General features: G+C 46.4%; 1 protein-coding gene across 1 annotated transcript in view; it reads left to right on the forward strand.

Moving 5' to 3' along the window:
- LOC135904890 (low-density lipoprotein receptor-related protein 4-like) overlaps nucleotides 1-24,619 on the forward strand; it is a 216,091-nt gene that overhangs the window by 100,208 nt on the left and 91,264 nt on the right. Inside the window, exons 2-3 of the mRNA XM_070535911.1 lie at nucleotides 2,892-3,035; nucleotides 22,964-23,077. Of these exons, the coding sequence (XP_070392012.1) occupies nucleotides 2,892-3,035; nucleotides 22,964-23,077 (258 nt within the window). The remainder of the gene's footprint in view (nucleotides 1-2,891; nucleotides 3,036-22,963; nucleotides 23,078-24,619) is intronic.

Here is a 24,619-nt window from a genome sequence, read left to right on the forward strand (position 1 = left end):
TTCTGCTGCGGCTTAGGCGAAGTTCCTGTCAGTTTTCTCACTCTTCTACGTGCAATTCTTTTAGTCCCAAACCAGTCCGCTACAACAGAAATCGGAAGCATTGGATGAGAAAATAATCGTTAAAACTAGTTGTATCTAATGTTCCGCTTTCCTGGCAATTTTACGCTGCAAGAACTTGAAGGACGTGCCCCTACATTTGCCACTGCATAGCAAAGTGACACTCCATTTGATGTCAATGAAAAGGAAGTCATCTTCATCGCTTGGTGAATGAAGAAACAAGTGAATTTCAGCACCATGGTAATGGCCGCAACCTAATATGCCACTCGATAATATGCGGATAAATAACGAAACTATTAAGAAATTAATGTTAAATAGAGCTAGGTTACAGTTTACTTCACTTTAGTTGCGCGTTTGGACGATTTCTAAATAACACATGCCCCTCGTCACTACAAAGCTAGTGTTGAACCCCCGCAGTCACCCAAAATTTGTCCGCTAATTTTTCCGATATCCACATTGTTAAGCGCACGTACGATGTCGACTTACATAATAGAGCGTTAAAAAAGTATGTATCATGCATTGTCTGTCACGTTTTGGCACACGGGTGCAAGTTAATTTTGCACTCATGACGCTTCTCGTGGATGCTTTTTAGCGTCTCAATGTGATCGTCCTTTCAAGGACGATTTCAAGCAATAACATATGCATTAACATATGTACCAAAGCTGAAACGGGCACGTCTGGTTGCGGAAGCATTCGCTTCTTGCCGAGGAGCCTTTCTTGCACCACAGTTGATGAGTTCGCCTACAATTCCATGTGAACTTCGGCATTATTTTGATTACTAAATTAGCTGTTCATATGAATCCTTCTAGCTTCTTCCAAAACGTAGGAAACGAAAGAAAAAAAGGCTGAATTCTATGGCAAACACGACATTATCGCAAACACTACTACATCTCCGCAACCTTTGCATCACGCTATAGAACTGACGGGGACAGCAAGCCGTTATAGCATGATGGCGCCGGTGTTACGAACGAGCTTTGACTGTCGCTATCATTGTCATCGCAATAGAATCACTGCCTCATGTGCAATGCTACGGTCGAATCTACACTCGCGCGCGGACTCTACCAATTGATTTCAGCTGTCCCATCTAAGCTGCGTAGAATTTTTCTCGCGGGCACAATTTGTATCCAATGTATTGCTCGCAGCTGTACGCGTGCTGTTGTGCGAAGCGCTAGAAGTTAAAAGTGTTAGGAGCCCGAAACTGTCGGCGACTTCGCAAGCCTGCAGAGTCACTCAGCACAAAAGACGATGAAACGATGCCCGTCCCGTCATTACCTTGCCTCGTGGTGTCGTTTTTTTTGTGTGTGTGTGTGTTTTGTAGTGACCGGGCAGTTGAAAATCTCTCGAACAGCTTTGGGCTGCGCGCCTTTGCCTAGAAATATTGGGCTTATTCCGTAGCGATATGTGCAGCATGTATACGAAATAAACCGATTCCACTACGTTCAACTATAATATGCTGGCGGAAGAATGCACGAAATTATTCGAGCTTACATCGCTCAATAAGGCGCACGAATGCAATGAGTACCTCTTGCATCATCTGTAACAGCCACGCAGGCAAACTTTACCGGCGCGCTACCCTTGCGTGGCAACCTGCACCGACTATGGAGAACGCATATGTTAGGTGACTTTTGCGCTCAGGCATTCCGGACACGTCGTGGGAACTCTGAGTACAGCGTGTGCGTCGGGAATGCGGCTTGCATTCCTGCGGTGTACGGTACATGCGAAGGCACACCGAAATGCAGACCTCGACGAGGAGCGCCACGCTTCATATGCTGGAGACGGCAGCCCGTATGCATTACTCATGCATAGTACCACGCCGAATGGCCGGCTTCAAAGGTGGCGGAAGCTTTCCATACCGCTATCCCCTAATGCATTCATTAAATCGACGTGCAGGCCCCAGAAGGCGCAAGGAAGCGGATATTTGCGGAGAATACTCGAAGTTTGAGGGACGCGTTCCGTGCCGAAAGATGAGAATTCCACTTCATATGGTATGCGGGCAATGTTTTTTTAAGGTGCCACCGCAGGCAGGAAGAACAGCGTTGTCATGCTGCAGATTGAAATCGTGTTGCCCGATGGGCTAAATATTGCTACTGGGATACCTCACTGCCTTCAACGCGAAATTTTATGGCAATGCTAGTTGCCATTTTCTCTCGTTTTATTTTCCCTACTCTCTGTTCGCACATATATTCTTCGTAGTGCCGTTCCCGGTTAAACCGCAGCGACATTTCCCTAGCTATCGCTGATGCAAAATCTCTCTTTCGGCAAAGTTACGAATTATTTCTTCTTTTGTTCTTTATTAAGTGATATTGCAATGATGTCTAACTCTTTCTTAGGCAGATCGTAATAGTGCCACGCTTTTGATGGAACGAGCACATAAACAAGAACTACCGGATGCGTCAGGCATTTGCTACCATGGCGTCGAATCACTATGGAAAAAAACATTCTCAGTCTATATGTCTAGGTGCTCACTTTCAAGTTTACCAGCCCCTATTAGTTATTCGCCGGCATCAGTTTCCAGTCTGATACAGAAGATAAAGCTGTGCGCTGTCCTGGACGCCTTACACGTGGACGTAGGCCAATGATTGAGACTGAAGGCTATTTTGTTCAACAGTCCTACCACTTTGTTCTAAAGGAAACAATAGCAAAAATGGTACGGATATTTTGATTCTTGTCTACGCTATCGTCGGTATTCGTGAAGTCGTCATAGTGTTTTGAAATACGTCGCGCACCCCGTATATCCTGCCGCGAGCGTAGCTCTGTTGGTTATTTAAAGTGTCATTCGTCTTTCAGGTGAACGGAACGTGACATTCTGTTCGTCTTCGTGCCTTCCCACGCAGGTCTCACCATGTGCGACTGCGGTCCGGGCCAGTTCGCGTGCACGAGCTTCGCCGAAGAAGGAACCAACTGCAGCTGCATACCGGCGCGATGGCACTGCGACTCGGACGACGACTGTGGGAACGGCAGCGATGAGCTAGGATGCGGTGAGAAAAATCATCATCATCATCATCATCATCACCATCATCATTTATTATCCCTTATTGGGCATTACATAAGGGGGGGGGGGGTTAAACAGAGAAGTATTCGCGTGGTCATATAATTATAAAGCGAAATAAAAAGACAGACAGGCAAAGTAACGTTATACATTGTTATGGAACCGTGGTTGAAGGCAAAGACGCAAAGAACACGCAAGCAGTTGAGCTCCGCATATGTTTGCAATTGAATGAAAAGGTTGCAATACAATTCAATATAAAATTCAATTCAATACAATATTCTAGATAGAGAGACATATATATAGACAGGCAAAATAGTACCGCGGCGGTGTTCAAATGTGGCTGCGTTGATGCCACCTAGGCAGCGCTAGCATCGGAGCATATCTTGTAAGCTAATTTTCTGGCATTTTAATGGCAACAACTATTCTACGGATCACAAACGAGTCACCACGTAGTGCGTCCTCTTGAACGGTCACTCGGTCTCTCACCATGGACCAAAACGAACCTAAAGAAATGTTCGTCTCCAGCGGGGTTTCAGCTGCAGACTATGTTCGGGGTCTGGGCATAATTCACAAAAACGTTCTTGCACTAAAGATGTTCGTAAGAACTGAGGCCAGCCAATGGCAATGTTGAACATATTATCTACGGCGGCCGGCTAGTGACAAAGACTATTTACGAATAAAAAGCCTTGTGAACTCGGTCTCTACCCTTTGATAATTTTGTTACGCTATAACATTTAGTAGGAAGAGATTCCAGCTAATCGCAACACCAGTCATATCAGTAGCGAAAGCGGCCGCCAATAGCAAATAGCGCTTGCGAGCGAAAATGCTTGTGAGTGCAATAACACAGGCAGCCATCACTGCACCACCGTAATGACATGACGTTAATGGTAGGAAGCATCTTATTCTCCTACCGTTACGTCACTTACTATATTACACGTCAGGCAAAGGCTGTGAGGCAACGAACCACCTTTAGCGCGCTAGGATTAGAGCGAGCGTAAATACCCACAAGGATTTCCCTTTGCAGTTTTTAGCTCCTACCGGGTTCTTGAGAGATTTCATTCAAGTCTGCTGAAGCTTTCATGTACAACCGTCAGAAAGCCCCAGAAGGTTGCTCATTGCGACAGCAGCGGCGCCCACTTTTTCTACTAAGTTTCATGACAGCTTCAGCTTAGATAATTAATTCCGGAGTTTTTAATTTTACCACACAATCCGTCGGGCTTTCAGTAGCTACGCACGTGAAGTCAACACTGTCTATGACGTCTCAAACAAACAGGTTGTAAAAGAAGGCATCGTGTATCGTATGCGGACTCTATAAGTGTTGTGTGTTTTGCAAACGAAGGCAAAGGAAGCATGCCACAACTTCCTCACTTAACGTCGCTGGTCAAAATTACCTACGCTAGCTGTACGAATGCCACAAGGTTGTGCCACTGCGCTTCTGGTCGAGACACAGTGGGCCCAGTTTCGGGCTTACTCCATCTTAAGTTCTTCTCAGAGATATCTCAGAGATATCAGTTCTCGTTAAAAAAAAATAATAAAATTGTGCAGATCCCATGCACCGTCGGAACCTATGTGAAGGAAAACATTTGTTGCTACCTGGCTATCCTGCATTGTTGCCAAGTGAACCAACGTGTTTGTGTAAATTGAGTGCCTGTGCCTGTGGGCCGGCGAGCGCACGTATGTGTGACGATAACAGCATGACGACGAGCACGTTGAAGACGATCGCACGGTAGCAAATTCCCGCTTTCTACGAAGGATGTGGACGCGAGCATACGACATCGTTATTGCTGGGCTTTACACGAGCAGTGGACGAGCGTAAGTGAGAGAAACGTGGCCTGTGACGTCATCTGTAACTACGTGCTATGTAATCGTACGTATCTATGAATATGTCACATGGTACGTGTGAAAACGACAATGGCGTTTGCACTTCGGCGAATCAATGGTAAAAGCTGAATAACATTGGCAACCATGAAGTCATTGCAATGTCGTACACTTATCTGGCGTAAGCTGCTACAAGAAAATTAGTGCGGAAAGGTGGGCCGCTCCCTGAGTGAGTGCGGTCTTGACACAAGCCCTGAAAACGCGAGCTTTCAAAGAGAAAGAATACGAGAAAGCGGCACGAGCGCCACGCACCTAGTTTTCAAAGAGCTGGCTGCCTTCGGAACGAGAGAAGTTTGTATGTGTCGAGGCTGGAACACTTGACAGTGTGGGAGTGACATTATTCGAAATTTTATAATGACGAATGGAGTAATGTACCATTCGATAGTCACTATTCGTAGATGCGAATGTATTTGGAATACTTTTCGAATTTTTCGAACCGTCAACTGCACCCGATTAAACACAAGATTGGAGCGAAAGTACAGTCAATTTCCATCCCCGTGGGCACAGTATAGACATGAAACGTGAGAACTTGCTTAACAGAGCACACTACGTCGCTTAGGGCGCCGTACTTTTCTTGCTCCTAATTTTCCGTGTTTGCTTTTAATAAAAAGCGCTTCATAGCGTACGACCGAATGACAGGAACTTGCTAACCTAAAGATTACTAGGAAGTGACCGCCGTTTTGTATTAATTGTCATAACTATTTATTATTTGAAAAGTTTTCGAAAACAATTCGACGTTCGATTCGATCTGTATTCCATTCGCTCTCCAATATCGTTATTCGCACACCTCTACTTGACAGAGGCTAAAAAATTCTGAACTAGTAAACGCTAAAATTCAAAACTAGTAAATTTAGTAAGGCTGACACTTTCTTGTAAACTTACTGTTTTATCTCGTTTTTCCAATAGTTAGTTGCTTTTCGACATATTATTCCGAAACAGGCAATAACCAAATACGCGATCGTGGCTTAATGGCCAGAGCACCGGGATGCTATATAATCAACGGCATGGGTTCCGTTCCACCGTCCGTAACGCAATGTCTTTCTTTATCAAAGCTGCGCGAGACCGGAGCTTATCTACCTACCCATCTACCTACCGCAAAGTACCAAGAATGAGGCAAAGAATGGTTCGCATTAAAAAAACACCGAACGCTCAAAGTTAATCCGGAGTGCACTGAAAAGGTGCCTGCAATTATGTCGGTATTCCTGCAAAAGCGTTCTTCCGTATCAAGGAACGAATTGCAGATTACCACGAAACGCGTGAAAGCTATTCCTTCGAATGTGCACAGTGTGTTCACCATGCCATAAAGGCGCTTTTTATTTTCTGTGGGCGGCTTAGTGGCTAAAGACGAGGAAGCGGATGAGGTAGATTGACCATAAAGTTATCTTTACGCTCTCTCTGTCTTTCCTAAATCTTCTGGTCAGCCTGCTCGTCTTCTGACGTCATCTCAACTTGACCTAACTGCGAACTAAGGCCCTTCGCAACGAAATGTGTTGGGAAAGCTCCGCACGGCGGCCTATACGCATGCGTTTGTCAAAGTCAAAGAGGTCGAGGTGACAAAATAGGAACAAAGGCTAATCTCTGAACACGCACATATAACGGGAAAAATCAAGGCGATAGAGATAGCCAATTTCCACACAAACGCCTAGGTCGTCAGGTAAGCGCGGTCATGCCTTGCCATTTTGCTTCTGGAAGACCGTCTTTACTGAGACCCATTTAAGCCCTCAGTGATTTGTGACCCGTAAAGCAGGTCTCGTAGCACCGACTACACCTAAATCCCTGCCCGGCCGCTTGGGCACCGCCTCGCACTGGTGGCCTTCCTTATAACTGGCCCATAGAAGGCACACGTCGTTGCTATAGTAACGGGTCCTAGCACTGGCTCCGGCCGTTTCGTTACCAGCCCAGCGCGGAGCTCGGGTGTCCCCGAGATGCATTAATCCCGTCGCACGTATGGAGAAAGTTTCAGACACAGATAAGCCACGCTGTAAAAAGCGACATGAATGGGCGTCTGCGCAAGTGACATGGCCTGCAATATGCTGCGCTGCACGCCTGTTGCGCCGCTGTCATAAACCAGTCTAGAAAAATCGGTGCCAAACAGAAAGCCATTGCGCACAATGGCTTCCGTGCACTTGTTCTTTGCGTTGAATTACGTCATTGCCACAAATACACTGAAGAATGCAAATTAGGAATAGCAGCCCACCTTTTCTTGCAAGGAGATCAAGCTTCTAAATCGAAAGCCGAAATGTCATAAATCCGGACGTGGTTTAAAGGGAAGGTTTCCAGGCGAAACCCCCGGACTTGGCTGACCGCTGCAACGGCTGCTGAGTGCTGCTGTTGCGGACGGACGGAAAAAACTTTAATGGAAAAAGGACCTGCGAGGTTGCCAGCCCGGGCTCAGGCCACCCGGGCATTGTGTGCGGTGAGGCATAGCCTTTCCACCGCTGCCCGGGCCCGCTGGATAGCCCATAATTGGTCGTGTAGTTCTGAGCTAGTCAGAGCGCTTAGCCATCGCTCCTCGAGAAGGTCCGGTTCTATCTTGTCCTCTACGTATACTGAACCGATCTGTGTGCACTTCCACAAGATGTGTGCCATGTCTGCGTGTTCGTGTTTGCAGAGCTTGCAGCTTGCGTCTGGATATTGTGTTGAATTTATTCTGTTTAAGTGTACTGGGTTTCGGAACGTTCTGGTTTGCAATCTTCTCCAATCTGTTTCTTGAGACCTGTCGAGTTGTTTGTGGGCTTGTGGGTATGCTTCTCTTTGTTTCGTGTAGTGTGTCAGTATGTCGTGGTACGTCACCAGTCTGTCCCTGTCGTCTTTTATCGCTTCTTCGTCGTCCTCGCCTCCTCCGTCTTCTCCATCGCCTCCGCCGCAGTCCTTTCCTCTTCCCCAAGGGTTGCGGGGTGTTGGGCCGTCACTGTCCGTGCCGCGGTGGGTTAGTGTTCGCGCGACTCGGTGGGCCTTCTCGTTGAGGTTGGGAGGGGCATTCATGGTAACTTCTCCCATATGTGCAGGGATCCATTTGAGGTATTTGGGTGTAATTGTGCCGTTCTTAAAGTCTTCCGCTCTGTGGTTCAGGATTTTGGCCGCCTCGGTGGAGACCCAGCCCTTTGTGAAATTCCTAATAGCCGTCTTCGAGTCGCTGATTATTGTTCTGTATTGTTGCCGACCGCTGATTATAGCCAATGCGATTGCCATTTCTTCCGCTGCCTCCGACGATCTAGTCCTTACGGAGCCCGCAGTCACGGTCTTCCCTTTCGTGCATACGACCGCCATTGCGAAGAGGGAGTTACCTTTGTCAGCGCCGACACCACCATTGTCGTCCCTGTTTCGGGGGTACCGCGCGGCGTCTACGAAGAGCACCCCCTCCCGCGCGCCGTGATTTTTGAGAATCGTTTTCGTGCGGCATTTTCTTCTCTCGACATTGTGCACGGGGTGCATGTTCTTCGGGATATTTTCCGTGTTAATTGCGGCTCGGATGTCTGGGTGAATCTGCATCTTGGGGCCGTTCATTCCGTGGTAGTTTATGCCGATCTTTTCCATGATTTCTCTGCCCGCCTTGGTTCCGGAGAGTCTTTCAAGTTGCGCTATTCTCTGTGCTTCTAGCTGCTGTTGCTATTTTGTAGAATACCTCTCCATACCTGACACCACTCGTATAATGAATCGGCTTATATATAACCAGTCGGCTAATTCATGCTACCCCTACATATCTATCGGCGGCAGGATCTGGTCTCTGCCAAATTGCGCACTGAAACAACATACGACGAAGAAATACCCTCACTGCCACAAATATTCACCTTGAAACGCATCATTCCTTTAACGAAGCTGAGCTTTTTATGCTTTCTGTTTGGATGTTTTGCGCGTTTGCTCCTTCCGATTCTTGCCGCGTAAGATGGGCTGGCCTTGGAGATGGTGCAATAGTAAACTAGGTAGTGGTAGAAACATTCATTGCGAATGATATATTAATGGTGGGGGCTCTCTAGGCTGATCCCGGGGGTTTCTTGATACTATGTGGACTAATCGCGGAATGTAATCCGCGATCGCGGGGATCAACTGGTTCTCGTGGTGGGAATTTGCGCGTCTTGCTGATTCGCTGCGCCGGCACCTAATCCCTATGGTGCGCAACCTGTCGCGGCCTGATGAACAGTTCTACAGCATTTAATTAACCACTTCAACGAAAACTACGCTTCAGGTATACATTTCTATTTTTCCATTGTATCAGCATATAGTTATCTTGCTTACGCATTAGAATTGCGGCTTTAACGCAGATGCTGTTTACGGTTACGTCGCCTGAACACTTTCTATAAAGAGACTGCGTCATCGCCAGATATGGCTCCGCCAAGCCTGCCCGCTTCAGGCAAAACGGGTAGAAATTTATGACGCTATTGCCTCCTGCGCGGAAAGTCCATGGTGTTTTATACTTTTGACGTCGTTTGTCTCACCTCAAAAGTAAAGTGACGGCATCATTTTGGCGGTCTTCTTGAAGTAGATTCTCGATGCCGGGGCATGCCGACCTGACAAATGGTAACAGAAAGGCGGCTCATCATGTCATTTGCTTGGATTAGCGTTGCTTTAGGTAACACGTACGCTCTTCTCTTTTCGTGGTGACTCGCGCCTTGAAGCGGCAGAAACACTATTTGACGTATACAAGGGTATGAGTGCGTCAAACTGTCCATACCTTCCGGTATATCAAATAAGTGATTTGTCTTGTTCAGTGTCCTTGTGCTTCTAGTTGTCGATTCATTCGCGGTCCCGCTGCAGTCTGCTGGCGTCCTGGTTAGTTAAGATGGTAGAGCGACCACCCGGAAATGTGTATGTCGCGGGTTCAAGTCCCAAGCCAGGACGAATTCTTCCTCAACTGTGAAGCTTTCTTTCTCGGAAACAAACATGGGTTTCCATTGTAGCTTTTGGTTAGAGCACAATTTTTTTTGTCATAACACTTCATCCACCTTGCGGGCTCCTGAAGAACTGACCGGCCATTCACGTGCTACCTCCTCAAACCGCTTATTTATATATTTATATTTCATTGTTTCTTCAATGCTCAATAGTCTTAGCGTCTACAATAACCGAGAAACACAGGCAGAAACGGCGTCTTGTCAGCATAATAATAATAATAATAATAATAATAATAATAATAATAATAATAATAATAATAATAATAATAATATTTTATGTGCACTGCATGCAGGACGAAGGCCTCTCCCTGCGATCTCCAATTACCCCTGTCCTGCGCCAACCGATTCCAACTAGCACCCGCCGTCTTGTAGAACACTTAAAATATCAATGCGGCATAGCGCTGCCACCTCGGAATAGGTTATAAAGCACTTATATAGCTTGCCGAATCCCACATGTATATATATATATATATATATATATATATATGTTCTAAACGAAATTCTTGGGGCTACCTTTCAAACTTAATGTACTTGAGCGGTGCTGCAAGATAACGCAACAAGCATTTAATTTCAACAACCAGCTTCAATCTGTGGAGCGATGTTCATCAGGGTTTACAGGAAAATGCATATCTATCTATGTATATACATAATCATTATTAACACTTGCACTTAGTGAAACTTTGTCTGACCTCGAAAAATTGTTCACTGAAGTGACGGCCTGAGATGAGTATGTATACAAGACCTCATAGCAGGACACAGTTCAATTTCACAGCCTAAGTCCCCCGAAGCGTTTCGCGGTGGTGTAATCTTCCTTCGCGTAATTGTCTTATACTTCGCTGTCGCTATAATTGCTTCATCTTTTCAGAGAAACAGCAGCCTACTTTTTTTTTTTTTGGCGAGTTCAAGTATAAGCGCTGCTGCGCACGACTGCTATTGATTCGGATTTCGAATGAATCCGGCTTGGCCTCATTTCGATTACTCAGTGAATTATGCAGGGTATCCCAAATATCATGCACCAAGGGTTCTTTCTTTCTTTTTTTTTCAAGAGCAATTGCGTTCCTTGAAGAAATACTACTGCATATTTTTTCAGTACAATGTAGTAGCCGCCAGTAATGTTATTGTTACTGAGATTCAATAAATTAGTCGCATTTAATTATCTTGCTCGGGAAGTACAGTCCCAGTTATTAAAATGTCAATGAGGCATTTGTAAGGACCCCCAAATGACATGCACCTGCGGTATATTCAGGAACGTACTAATTGCCTACTAACTTTTTCCGACTGGTAAAGAAACCCCACGAAATTTGAAAAAATACCACGTGAGTAGGCTCCCACCCGCATCATAAAGCAGCGCTATCACATAAGCTGATTGAAAGCAACTGCATTGCTTGTCGCAAGCCCGAATAGACAGGCATCACCTTGATGATGGTACGGACGGAGCACCAACAGCAGGTCTCACAGCTTCGCAGCTATTCCTTCCTCTCATTTCTACGTCACACATATTATCCGACCCTCAAGGCAAACTGATCACATAGACAACAAGAGCGTCTTGATAGAGCGGCCGAAGCGCAGCTCTGACCACGCACGAAACGCGAAAAGCAATGCAATAGGATAGAATGCTTCAAAATCCCGGTTCTGCTCGCACCACATCGAAAGAGAGCGCACGCAGCTTTATTTCGGGCCAGAAAATTGTGGCCAAACAAGCCAGATTAAAGTGATGGTTTTATTTTTAGTGAGAGTGTATACATGCTTCAAAAGCAGGTTCACGGCAACAAATTAAAGCGAAATAAACATATGGGCAACCAATCCACGTGTAGAGAAAAGGCAAAACCAATGCGTCCAAGAAAGTAAATGTACCACTTCTAAATGGTCAGAATTGGCAATCTGTACGTCTGCACAAACAAACAAACAAACAAATAAGCAAACAAACAAGAACATCAGATTTTAGTGTGCCCTTATTATATCGGCATTCGTAAGCGCCATTGTACACCGGCTGCTGCCTGCAGGACGTGTTCGAATAGGTTTCCTGCTGAAGCTCAAATGAGCTCAAGTGAGCTCAAATGAGACCAAATGGGCCAACTCACCCAAATTGAGGTAGCGCTGTATTTCAGCCACCGATGTAATATTTCGCAGTAATGGGGAAGTATAATGGCTTACATTAATTTAAAATTAAGTGTGTGGGCGGAGTACGGTGTTTGCGAAATATTGCTCAAGCAAGTGTGCGGACAGCATTTCAAACGAGTCAGTCATATGTGAGCAACATCATAGAGTGTGTGGTTTAGTCACAGGCAACTAAAATGTCTAATGCTGCTGGTCGAAAGAAAGAGCTTCTCTGAATAATGCGCCGTTATTGTACAAGGTCGCGGAAGCCTTCACTCTATTTTCTTTTCAATTTGAGCACGCATGAAATACAAATGTACGAAGAAGTTCGGCAAATGTGCTAGAAACCATCGATGCACACATCTGTCGGCTAAACGTAACGCAGACTCGTCACTTTTGTGAACAATAAAAATAATTGTGTCGCTTACCAAGAAGTTGAATCAAGTTCCCGCTACAGCCTGCTACTCTCTCTAGCCTGATATGAACTAACTTTCTCTCTCGTATGTGTAGGTGCAAGCTCTACGTACTTTGACTCGCTTGCCTACCACGTCACATGCACATTGAATATCCTTTTGCAGCCTCAATGGTCGACACCCGCTTGCTATATAGAGCGCTTTCATGGCTCAGGAACTTCGCCGTTCAAGTGCTCCCGTGGCACCTATGTGCTGGCTTTATCCAAGTAATGGATGGCCTGCACACGCAAAGTTGAGCCTCTGCAGTCGAACACTCTATCTTGCGGGCTCGTTCTATACCAATATATTCACTCCTGCCTCTTCGTGCAGATGCAGGAGCAGTTCTGCTAGGATGAGGTTGCGAGCTTGAGCGATCAATGCCGCCCAACTAACCTCAGCTCTGACACGTACGATACCACGCCGGCCTTGGATGAAGCTGCCTTCGTTCGTTTCATGCGCTGCAGTAGGTTCTGGCGCTTCTTTTCTCATTCACGGAGTCTGAAACCGAAAGAAGTCAAAAACCGTATGTTCAGAGATGCTGCCTTGCTTATGCACACTACCGCCACGCTTTCAATGCCCCAGGAAACGAGGGGGGGCGTCTGCAGGCTCCTTTCGTTTTGTACCACATTTAGGGAAAAAGAAAAAAAATATACTCCTATACGAAGCCCTACCACTTTACTTCTTGTCCTTTGAGAACTATATTTGATTGCCGCGTGAATTCGCATTCGTAAGTGACGTTGACAGAACACTACGGCGTAGAAAGTTTCCTGTTCAACGGAGGTCCAGAGGGTTGGTGTCGGAACGAATAAGCATTGAAAAAGCTCGTTGTACGGCACTAGGACATGACACGGTGCGCATTTGAGACGAAAGATACGGGAGTGAAAGAAAGCATAAAAGAACAATGAGCTCGAAAAATGAAAAAAAGAACGAGAAAGAAAGAGAAATGAAACGAGCAGACAACAAGAAAAGCAATTGCAGCGATCACATGATCCTCTCTCCGGTCAAAGGCTCTTCACTATTCAGGGCCGCTTCTGCGACGAGTTAAGTCGGCCCCGTCGAAAGGCACTCTGCCGCTCGTAAATTATGCGCGTTTCGCAAATGTGATTAGCGCCGCGCACTATGCCAGGAAAAATAAGACGTTTCGGAATCAGATCAAAGGGGACTTGCAATTTAAGCACATTCTGCAGTTTCCGTACGCGCCAAAGAACAAGTGCACCGCGCGCAGTTACCCGTATAAGCTGCGTTCAGGGTCACCTGTCAGCGTTTTGTAGATCTTTCTTTCTTCTTTGCTATGACGCGGCTGTTCTTGGAAAAGGGAACCTTGTTAGATGCACCCGCTAAAGTCGGCAACGTCAGGGGAGACACTGTAGAGGGTGGCAACGCGCTCAAACCCATGTTGGAGCAGCTGCGAGGCGGGTAGATGAAAGAACGGCTCGGACTCAATTTGCCTGCTCTCTCTTCTGCAGTGTTTCTGTAGTTGTTTTTTTTTGTTCTTTTGTTTTGGGTCCTTCGACCTTTGCTTCGGCCGAGAGTACCCCAGGTTCAAAAAACTAGCTTGAATAAATCACGCGATGACTTGGGTTACATTCCTTTCCGCAACGTCCTGCCTGTCTGTACAGCCTGTCTGGTGGTATAGTGTAAAGCACTCTCCTCCAGTTATGTGGTAGTATAGCATAAATCTGCACAGATTTCAGCCACTTATCTGAAGACATAATTAGGTGTGCCATGAAGGCATGTTATTCCCAGTCCCAAAAGCCATTTGCGACCTTGCAATACATTTACGCTTTCTCACTCTTCCAAGGCTTCCTGCAAGCACGTACCCAGGGCGGGGGGGCCCGGGGGGGTCCACCCTCCCCCCTCCGAAATTAAGCAGCTTACCACCCCTCCCCGCCCCCACGCCACCACTCCTCACAGACATTCCTAAAGCGCCGCCAAATCGATATTGAGACTTGACAGCTATTCGGCAGTCAACATTTTGCTCCATTTTATACTCCTTTTGGATGGCGGTAGTTATCAGCACCTCCTGTGGTGTGAAAGCCAATTTCCTGATAGATTCGGTGCCCGTGTGATTAACTCAATATGCGTTTAGTTGTCACTATCGACTGTCACGCGGATCGATTTTGCTTCGTTAGTTCAACGTTCTTTGTTTAAGCTGATCCAGGGACCAGGAAAGGGATTCAGTTCGTAGTCAGCTGGTCTGTATGCTCATGGAACGAGTTGGGGCCGGATAAAACGCCAGTTGCGTTTTACTTTTCTTTTTACTTGATTATTTCCTCAATGTTTGCAGATGCTGCGAACCATATACCCGCGGTATGGATTAGATAAGGTGGAAAATAAAACAATGCGAAACAGCGTCCATCATCAAACCCTGCTATAGCCCTTAAACCCATCAGTAATGTGACTGTCACCCGTTATCTCGCCTGGTCTTTTTCCTAATTGCACAGCGCTTCTCGTGCAAAATTGACAACTGGAAACAAGAGGCGCGAGGAGTTGAGAAATTAAGCGATCTACAAAGGGAGAGAGCCAAGACAACAACCAAACAGGAAGGAAAAGTGAAACATATCAAATTCAACCGTTATTTGTGAAAATATGCATGGATCAACGTGTCTGCTATTGCAAAAGGAAGTAGAGAAAACGCCGCCGGAAGTGAAGAGCAATTCCGTGTTGTGAATGAAGCTTCTGCAGTTATTGGTCGAGCCGCATGACGTAGCTACTTCTCTGCTGTGCTCATGCGGGTGTTTCTTTAATCTTCCGCGGTGTGCGTAGTACCTCTAGAACTGCAGTGTCCTGCGTTCTGCGCGATTGTACGGAACTGGCGGCCACGCATCATTACGCAACTTCCCAAGTAACCATAGGAGTCCACTTTGGCAGTGAACTTGGTAGAACAGTAAATGAGAGATCCAAAAGAAGTGTGACTCTTACGCAAGTATATATTTATCTATGTTTCGTTCAGAGCTAGTTGAAAGAACGCTACTAGAAATATTCAGTTTACATTTCAGCTTGTTTGCTTATTCTTTGCAGTGCTCTTCCTCGGCTTCTTTCCTGCTTGAATTCCTTTGATGTGCTTCCTTGTTTTGCCAAGTAAAGGACAGTTGTATCTCACAGGCGTACCTGTCAGATGCACCTTATTTTATCTCTCTTTTGCGGGTTTACGCGTCTTTATGGCGAATGGTGGGCGTCATTCACATCTGCTAGTAAAGGTACCCGCTCCCTCATTTACATAGAAAGGTTAGCTTAGGTTAGCTTAATACTCGTACTGCAGATGAATGTCTCAGTTTGAGACTTTGAGCAGAAAACGTTTTCTGCCTGCAAGCTCGAGCACACAGAAAGGAGTGAGTGAGTGAGTGAGTGAGTGAGTGAGTGAGTGAGTGAGTGAGTGAGTGAGTGAGTGAGTGAGTGAGTGAGTGAGTGAGTGAGTGAGTGAGTGAGTGAGTGAGCGAGCGAGCGAGCGAGTGAGTGAGTGAGTGAGTGAGTGAGTGAGTGAGTGAGTGAGTGAGTGAGTGAGTGAGTGAGTGAGTGAGTGAGTGAGTGAGTGAGTGAGCGAGTGAGCGAGCGAGCGAGTGAGTGAGTGAGTGAGTGAGTGAGTGAGTGAGTGAGTGAGTGAGTGAGTGAGTGAGTGAGTGAGTGAGTGAGTGAGTGAGTGAGTGAGTGAGTGAGTGAGTGAGTGATAAACTATCGAGTGGGCCAGTGAGCGGACGTTTCTGGCAATGTAGTTTCTTTGTACTTGAAAGAATAAATCAGTGCAACAAGCTATGGACACATCCTGAACAGTGACGTGTATGGTACGAACGCTCTGCTTACAAGTGAAGTTCATTCAAATCAAATCAAATCAAATGATTTATTTTCAACAAATTTGTTAGGGGTCCTCCAGGCGAATAGCTGCGACATACAGCTTGAATGCGCCTGAAGGCACTCACATGGCAGCAGTAAGTCAACAATGGAAATACTGATCTATTAGGGTATACAAATACAATGGGTCACATTTACAATAATTTCAAAGATCACATTTCAAAAATAGGTTTACGAAAATAAGCTCTAATCTGTTTCCGAGTCAAGTTATTCGTAAATAAAGGAAGATCATGAACAGCAGGTTGCCATTATCCCTCAAAAGAAAAGTGTACAACAGCTGTGTCATACCAGCACTCACCTACGGGAAAGAAACCTGAAGGCTTACGAAAAGGATTCTACTTAAATGGAGGACAACACAATGAGCTATGGAAAGAAGAATGATGGGTGTAACGTTAAAGAATAAGAAAAGAACAGATTTGGTGAGGGAACAAACGTGAGTTAATGACATCTTATTTGAAATCAAGAGAAAGAAATGGCCATGGGCAGGCCATGTAATGAGGAGGGAAGATAACCAATGGTTATTAAAGGCTATGGAGTGGATTCCAAGAGAAGGGAAGCGTAGCATGGGGCGGCAGAAAGTTAGGTAGGCGGATGAGATTAAGAATTGCCATTTGTTGGGCGTGTTGGTAAACTGAAAGCATATTTAGCGCCAGCAAACAAGGACAGAAGGGAGACGACACCACAATGCGCTAACTTCAACAACTCGATTTTCAGGAAATACACCTATATGAAGTTACACCTATTATACACCTATTAAGAAGTTTGATGGGACAACGTGGCCACAATTAGCAAATATCCGGGGTAATTGGAGAAGTATGGGAGAGGCCTTTGCCCTGCAGTGTGTGTAGCAAGGCTGCTGCTGCTACTGATGATGATGATAATGATGATGATGATGACACACTACATGCATACCCCCGCGCCTAGCGCCATGCACTACAAGGACGTAGGCGATACTTTATTGTTCTTTGTGCACTTATTGTTTGGTGCATTTCCTTATGCCGTCACTTGTGCCGTCACGAATGACGCAGGCGAGGAATGTCGCAAATATTGAATTCGTCCGCCCTGGATACGTGAGAGTCCCACAGTTTAAGAAAACGTCACCTAATGGTTAAACAATATCCGGTGTGCTCTTCAACGCGTGTCGTGCCGACAAAAATTATTGCTGCCTTTACTTCAATAAAAGCGTATTACGGTTGAAGATATGACACATAGGAGTAAAATTTTACAGCTCCCGCCAGAGGCTTCGCTGAGGTAAGTAGCCGTTAGCAAAAGGTGTAGCTTTTTTCACGTAAAGACACGAGCAGTTTCATAAACATGTGTCAGCGGGTGCAAGTCATTCAAAGCAGTGATTAAAATATGCTGTACACATGCGTACAGCGTACATTCTCCAGAAGACTTGCCTTAAGCGCAAGAAGAAAGGACTAAGACTTGTCTCCGCCGTCTATTACCTTATGCCTATATGTTATGACAGCTGCGTTTGGACATGCAATGCCAGTCCCGCTGGCCACTGCAACTTATATTTCGCCACCGGTTTTCACCTCTCGAGTTTATCAATGAGTAAACCCTTTAAACGCAAGCCATAGTCTTCAAGCTGCTGCCGGCAGCCTTGCCGTGTTGCGTCAAATTGACTGGCTGGCTGAACATCACTGAACAAGCTATGTTCACTTCACAGATGACTGGGATGACGTAGAGATTTCATTTTATTTTCCTCCGTTTAAGCCCGCTTCAACGGTCGGATCGGCGGTCTGCTTGCGTTAGCAAAAGGATCGGCTTTTCGTGAGCGTTGGATAAAAAGTAGGAAAAGAAATTGATGGAACGTTGCATTATGTGTTTTAGTCGTGCTCTACTGCTCGATTACACAAAACTGAGTTGCGTTCCCTGGCAATACTTTTTTCGGTCGATATTGCACCGCAATAAAGGCCCAACGTAAGACGAAACTTAGCTATTAGTCCTAACACACACACACAAAAAAAGGAAACTCTTGCCCGAAGGGGTAACACTGAAAAGACAGCAACGCTTAGCTTCTCGCTGAAGTCTCAGAACGCTGGTGGGATGAGGGACACCTTCAGCGCATCGCACGTCAGGCGTACCTCCTCGACGCTCCACGAGATCAGACTGAATATAGGCGTTTGGTCAGCGCTCCTACAAAGCATCAGGTAGATCTTGCTTGACGTTTCCCGGTCCGTTCCGCTTTGACCCGCTGTGGTATATGCGAACGGCTACTGCTAACGACACGGTATGGTAATGCACGCGGCTTCTCGGCGAGAGCGCTAATGTGCGAGCCCACAACCATCATGCAAATGGCGAAAGCCGGAACGGCGTCCTGGCTCCAGCAGAGCCGACTGAGTTGAGTGTGATGACGTGTACGTATTGCTTCATCGCTATTGCATCGCAATGCCACTGCGCGTCTCCGGAAACCCGAACCCTCCACGCCGAGGGCCGCGCACATACGCCGTCGATAACGGGACGACACGACGGCGGCTGGAACGCAGTTCAAGAATCCGTTTAATTGCTACCGCAATAAAATTGCATTCCCGACCTCTAGAGTTTTGTCTCAGTATTGCATGAATTCAAAATAAGCGACGAACTTGAGCGCTTGCTGTAGCCCACGAGTCGAACCTTACACGCTGGTATTCTGACAGGCAATGTAATCTTACATAACCAGCTTTGTGAATCTAGCGGTCTTATTAACTTTTCTTTTTATGTCCGCTATACTAGAACAGTGGTAAAAACGACAATAAAAGTAAGTGCGGTGTCATGCGAAGCGCGTGTGACGTCATACTGAAGCGCATCGCTCATCGTTATATAAGCGCTGCGAGCAGGATGCTCCGCGTGTTCTTTTTGGATCAGCACTCACGTGCTACCAACCCGTTGCGTTGGTCGTCACCTTGGCTCTGCCTCGTCGCTCGCTACTACAACAGTAAGACTACACAGCAGTCTAGAACATGCCTTTTGTAGCGTTACTTTTGCCATATACAAGAAATGCTTCCTTCTCGTAAACATAAGATGACACCATATCAGCTTCACCTGTACACTGAAAACCAAGTTTTCACTTGTGACAAAAGAATCCGAGGACGCCTAAGCACGTCTTATGAGTTGCGAATGCGAAAATATTAATGTGCAATTGAACGCAGCTAAGCGGTCCTTCGAGTTATGAAGTCCTCGCGAGATATCGAGTGCTTTAAAACGCTTGGCGCGTTTTCATTTGGCCTTACCGAGGCACATTTAGAACGCAGGCGAGAGCTTGCGCGGGTAATACAGGCTTCTGAGAACGCGAGCGAGAGTGACGTGGCGTCGCGTCGATTCCCTTTCCTCTTACGCAACGTCAGGTGCGCTAGCGCGGCAGAGGTCTTGCCTTTCGCCCGTGCTCTGTCGAGGCGCGGCCATGACGTGGCGTCGCAGCCAATGGGAAATTAGGTGCCATTTTGTTCGTACAGACGACAGACATCGGCTCATTCGCTCAATGGGCCGTTTGACGCTTTCGCATCAATAGCGAGGACTATACTTTGTTTCATACTGTCCGCTCTACCACGTGCTACGCTGTAGAGGATACCCTTGAGTATTCCTAGAGTTTCTGCACTGCCTGCATTCGCACCAATAATGGCCACCAATTAGTGGAAACTGTCGTTTATTTAGATTCAGTATTAAGGGGAGTATTATCCTTGAGAAGGAACCAACACTGTATTTGCACGGTTGATAATACACTGCATTAGTTAAATTCGCATTTTGTTGTTTTCATTCTAGGGTATTTTTATGTGCAGCGCGTCGCGGCAGCCTACCATGCATTCCTGCGCGATCGAGCGCCATTGGCGTGCAGCGTATCAAAGAGGGAACGCACAGAGTGACAAATTGACAAAAGCGTGTGACAAACGACTTGCGTAGCTCCCATAGAGTTGCATACGCACACTGTGTATAACATGAATTAAAGGCACATTTTGACTGACTGGAACCTCTCATTTGCAGGCTTTATTGCGATAGCATTTTTATGGACACTCGAGGCGCGTTGTCGCTTTCGGTTTCGCCACCTCGGTGCTGTCATGGTATGGGTAACGCACGTGGCGTCCTAAGGGTTAGAAAGTCTGCAGATATGTAAGGGACGACCTGTGCATGCGGCTGCAAAAGAAAAAAATACAGTAACGTTTCACTAACGATGGTGTCGCGCAGGCGTATAGGTGATCATTATTAATCAAAAGACTAGCGCATATAACAGGGACCCAGACAGAGAACACGACAGGACGAGTGCTAAGTGTCATCATTAACCAAAAGAGTAGCGCATATAACAGGGACCCAGACAGAGAAGACGACAGGACGAGCGCTCGTCCTGTCGTCTTCTCTGTCTGGGTCCCTGTTATATGCGCTACTCTTTTGATTAATGATGACACACCAACTAACCCAGCTTTCTGCCTTGATCGTATAGGTGCTATAGCGCACAAGACGCTATCGCGCCTCCGTGCGCCTAAACGCCTACACTATCCCCATCACATATCGTTTTCAAGCAAAGGCTCGCGCGACGGCGCCATACACAGCAACCGCCAAAGTTGAACGCCCCCTTGTAAACATTCGCTTACTAACTAAATTATTTACATGGTTTCAGCTCACACAGGCAAACATGAACACTTCACACTCGATGACCGCGCGAACACGCGGTCAAAACGCTGACTGTGAGGAATCGCGGCAGCAGCAGCGAGCGAAGTGACGTCTCAATTCGAACTGATGAATGAGAAGGCAGCGCACGCAAAACTACGAGCCGTCGGCCCACCTAGACTGTGCCCCCGAAGCTGATCGTTTTCGAGATAACGCCCGTGCGACCGCACGCGGCCAAAGTACAACGCACCCTCTCCCTCTACTCCCCCAGTGGGATGTACGCGATGGAATACGGGACGTTTGCTCCCTTGCGCACGCGGGATCGAGCCGCCATCGTCAGGTCACCGTCGGACGCTTTCCCTCGCACACACAGCGTAGAGCGCGCTAGGACTATGTTATCTCAGTTCGTCAGTATCGCAAAAAATACCTGTAACAACTGCCAGAGGAGGTCAACCTAGCGCGCTTCTGCCTACCTTCTTCCTCCGCGGCGCTTCGCCTCGTTTGTCCTTCCCGCCTTCACTCAACGCTACCAACACTTTCCTCTAGGTGGCATCACTTTCATTTATTTTGCCACCTAGAGTAACGCTCTAGGCGCATTACTAAAATTGTGCTCCTTGGCATAGTACCTTCCTTTAGGCGGCATTTTCATGACCTCCAGGTACCTTCCTCGTTCGTTTGCTTCGCGGCTACAGATGGACACCGCCCATTTAAAGAGCTGGACAGTTACTCTTGCGCCTGAAAACTTGCAGCTTCGCCCGAAGGACGAAGCATTGGCTGCGATAGCAAGGTTCTGCGTTGTGACTGGACTTCTCGGCCGGCCATAGCACCCCGACGTTCAAGCGCGCACTGCGTCAAGCTATCATGTCGCACCCCATGTGTTTAAAAGACCGTTCGGAGGAGATTCAGCGCCGCGCTGGGTTTGCGCGGCCCGTCAACGAAACTATTTGATGTCAACTTGGGCATGTACCGCTGGCACCACTGAGCATGTGCCGCTTTTGAATTACCACATTTGACGCCAACTTGGTTCACTGGGTATCACATAACGACAAATACCTACGTAGATTCATAGCGCAAATATTACTTAGATGTCAACTGAAATTGACCTTGCTTCAACTTTTCATCATGATTAATCCGGTCTTATATAACACTGCTGACTACATGCAATCGCATATAAATCTATGCATATAATATTTATTTGCGCCTGGATATACTGGGGTGCGAGATTTGGCGAGCTAATGACTGCTGTGTTGCGCACTATTTGTGACACGTGACTTCCTATGCAGCACCCATCTGTCAACCGGAAGAGGCCATGTGCCAAAACGGCCGCTGCATACCTAAGCCGCAATGGTGTGACAGCAACAAGGACTGCACCGATGGCAGCGATGAGGCCGACTGCGGTGAGTTAATATTTAAATCCTTGAGTTCTACATATCAAATGCACGATCTCATTATGAGGCATGCCATAGTGGGGGACTCCGGAATAATTTATCACACCTGGGACTTCTTTAACCTGAACCTAAATCTAAGTACACGAGCGTTTCTCCGTTCTTCTCGCTAATAGTTCATTCCAATTTTTTGCTGCGAAAACATGGAATCAATGAGCCCTTCAGCCAACCTCGGTTAAATACTGTCTCTTTAAGGGGCAGGTATTGCGTAACGTTATGGGACGTCTTGCTAGCTGAGGTTCGCGGCATCCGTCTGGAGTCGTGGACTATAGCTGTTTATTTAAGGATGTGTTCTCGTCGGAGCAGATGTCTTGACGAGATCACCTCAAGTAATAAATGCTTCGCATAACTTATTTCACCATATTTTATCGAAATTGTCGCAATTGCGTTCAGTTGTACTTATTGTGCACACCTAGCAAAGACTACTTATCAGGAACTTACTCTGCTAGTTTTTCTTTGCTTTTTAAGTCATCAAGTGACACGATTGCTTTACTATGACAAACAATCAGGCATAGTAAGTCAGCGCTACGAAAAGCCCCGATATTATTTATTTTTGTTGAGAAGCTCGCGAATTGAGGGACGCGGCTATTTCCGCTATATGAAACATTGGCGAAGATTATACCGAACACTGGTTCCTTAAACTGTTTCTAATGACTGACCACGTGTGTACAAGCGGCGAAGTTGACAGAAACGGTGCACGCATCTTTTCTTTTTCCAATACAGCGCCCCGCAACTGCACCCATGATGAATTTGAATGCGATAACGGGCGCTGTATTCCCAAGTCCTGGCACTGCGACGGGTACGATGACTGCGGGGACACCACGGACGAGATCTGCCGTGAGTACTGCTTGCACCATCCAATTGTGGTGACACACTGAGTGCGTTGTATCGCAAGGGTGGCCTGCGCGTCGCGCCTTTAAGTTTTGTGCCACGAAAACGTGTCATTTAGTAACCTCAAACACTCCAGAAACAAACACAGGTAATTTAGTTGAATAAACCGAGAGAGGTTGACCCGATGAGAGATTGACCTGTTATTCTGCTCAGAGGGATGGGGAAGAAAAGCAAATGAGGCTCATAAGACGCGACGACGAGAACAGGCACAAGGATGCGCGTTAAATAATCGGGTCCCCAGGACCCGCTCAAAGCCGTCGGCTTAGTCCTGTGTAGCTCAAAAATTGAAGGAGCACTTAAGTTCCGGCCGAAGGTCCAGTGAGGTATCTTCAGTAAGTGCATTGGGCTAAATTGGCCTCAATGAAGAGTTCAATTCTTCCCGTCAAAGGCCACATTGGGACCAAGCAACAAATATATGTGCTGCCTTTTCCCCGGTAGTTAACAAAAATCATGATTTGATGAGCCGGAGCATCAGATACAACGCATAGGGTGGTGCCGCCTATAGGTGACGCCTCATCCTAACCTGCTCAGCAGGCTCGTGTGGCAATGCTAGGTGACCACATGGCGTCAGAATTTTCAGATATGTAAAAATATTCTAAAGATGAGTGTGACAATATTTGTGCTGTTTTTAATGATTTGCGGCTGTGTTTAGCGCAGCAGTGAAGACAAAGGAGCTGTAGTCTTTGACAACAGTAGTTGGCGTCGAGACTGTGGGTCAGCGTCATGGGTTCTAGACAACAGCCAGCATACTACGGGCAAGCCCAATGGCGCGTGGCTGTCCTCTTCCTTGAATAAGCAGATAGATACACTAATAGAAAGTGCCCACAACAAAAAAGAGGGAAGAGACTAATATAGAGAAAAGGCAAGGACGCTAAGGACTTAGTCACTGTCATGTGGCGCCTTATCGTAGCGGATCAGAAACTTCTTGGCACTTGTTCGTTAGCTGCTACACTCAGTAAAGTGAAATACTGGACCAGTTGGTTTAGCATCATGAAGTCATAACAGATCGAAAGAAAACGTATACATCCTCCTTTGTGTCCTCGTTGAAGTGAAAACTATGTGCACCAAAAATAAAGCAATCAGTAGCGTTGCACTAATTTAAACTCCGGAACCCATCCTTAGGAAACGGAATGAAATCATAACAGCTGAATAACTGCATAACCACTTTTATTATTTTGCAAGGACCACTCAGGAGAACTCTCGAACAAGCATATTCAATTTCGCAAACCTGAATATTACAAAGAAAGAAAATTGTCCCTGCTGAAATGCCAACCTAAATTACTACGTGAGCTCAGTTACAGAATCCACACATGGTACTTGCCTCGTGATTTTTGTGCCTGTCAAAGCATGACGTTTAATTGTCATTGCCGTGGTTGGCCGCCTTGCTCGAACCAATGGTTAAACCCCTCATATGGAATATCTGAGCTGAATAGCACACAAAATCATTTTCATCCTCTGATTTTTATGAAAATCGTATATTGTAGCAAT

This window comes from Dermacentor albipictus, chromosome 3 (assembly GCF_038994185.2).
Source record: "Dermacentor albipictus isolate Rhodes 1998 colony chromosome 3, USDA_Dalb.pri_finalv2, whole genome shotgun sequence".
NCBI lineage: Eukaryota > Metazoa > Arthropoda > Arachnida > Ixodida > Ixodidae > Dermacentor > Dermacentor albipictus.